The 1,192-nt window shown below is 41.7% G+C and overlaps 1 protein-coding gene across 1 annotated transcript; it reads right to left on the reverse strand.

Moving 5' to 3' along the window:
• Positions 1–20: 20 nt before the first annotated feature.
• On the reverse strand, positions 21–1,186 carry LOC111873954 (fizzy-related protein homolog; the record flags this gene model as incomplete). The annotated part of the gene is made up of 2 exons (XM_023869069.1): positions 818–1,186; positions 21–245 (listed from the first exon to the last, which is right to left on the reverse strand). Coding segments are annotated over exons 1-2 (420 nt in total), but the record flags the coding sequence as incomplete, so codon positions are not given.
• Positions 1,187–1,192: the final 6 nt, after the last annotated feature.

Raw genomic sequence — 1,192 nt, forward strand, 5'->3', positions numbered from 1 at the left:
ACAAGTCACTTCCTACTAACCTCTCTTTCATGAAATGCTGATCTTCTTTCTACAACAAGGCTGGGCGTTCTCACGTCATGCTCCACAATGAGCCCATTAAAACTTCCCAATGTCACAACATCTCCATTCCACGCCAGTGCACTCACTCTTCCTGACTGGACTTCCATCATTTTAATGGGTTTCCTTGCCGCAGTGTCCCAGATTTGCACGATACCATCATCTGTCCCCACAGCTAGCAGATTTCCCTATAAAGGAAACACAAAATTAAAAATAACGTCCAGTAGCAAGAATCCCAGCCTGCCTTACATTATATCGGAAGTGTTAATGCATGCAAGCCATTCAGCAACAGTAAGCAGTGGCTTTCTACAGCTGCTGCAGAATTCTCTGTCTTTTAGGGCTACCTTTTGCTTCATTAATCTGGGTGACATTTCCCCAACTTAATCTGGATTTGCTTATACACACAAATAAAGGTGAACAGCAATTTGCTGAATCAGATCCATCCATGGATCCAGTGCGGGGGGAAGTGGAAGCAGATGGGAGACTGCAGCATTAGCGTAAAAATAACTTCTTACTTCTGTCTCCTTAATATTTGGGGAGGGGCAGGGGTTTCCAATGGGGGCAATTACAAAAGTGAAAAAGTATCAGATAAATACATATATAAAGCATAACTTGGCTTTATTCGACACCGGCTGCAGCAGGTAACTTACAATTTCACACCTGTACCAAACTAAGAACATAAGCAATAATCATAATCAAATTTAAGAGAGCCACAGTTTACTACCCTACATAAAGATAATAAGATGGAATTATGACTCACCTGCTCATTCCATGCAACTGAGGTTACAGAGTGGCCACTTTCAGATAGATCACACAACACTGAGACTTCCTCAGTGCGAGCAGACCAAATATATGAACGGCTTCTTAAGCCCAGGCTCAATATATTTTGTGATGACCAGTCAAGAGGATTGATGTAGAAATCATCCGCTAACATAGGGACATACAGCATCTGCATGAAAAAGAAGTAAACTGTCAATATCAACTGAAACTAACACCATCTCAGCCATGTCAGTTCTCATTACTCATTACAGGAAAACTGGACACGGGACTAAGCATGTGGTGTAGGCAAAGCCTTCATTTTGGGAATTCTGGAAACTTAAGGCAATGTGAACTATGTGTAACACCACAGTTAAAC

This window comes from Cryptotermes secundus, unplaced genomic scaffold (genome assembly GCF_002891405.2).
Source record: "Cryptotermes secundus unplaced genomic scaffold, Csec_1.0 scaffold826, whole genome shotgun sequence".
Lineage (NCBI taxonomy): Eukaryota > Metazoa > Arthropoda > Insecta > Blattodea > Kalotermitidae > Cryptotermes > Cryptotermes secundus.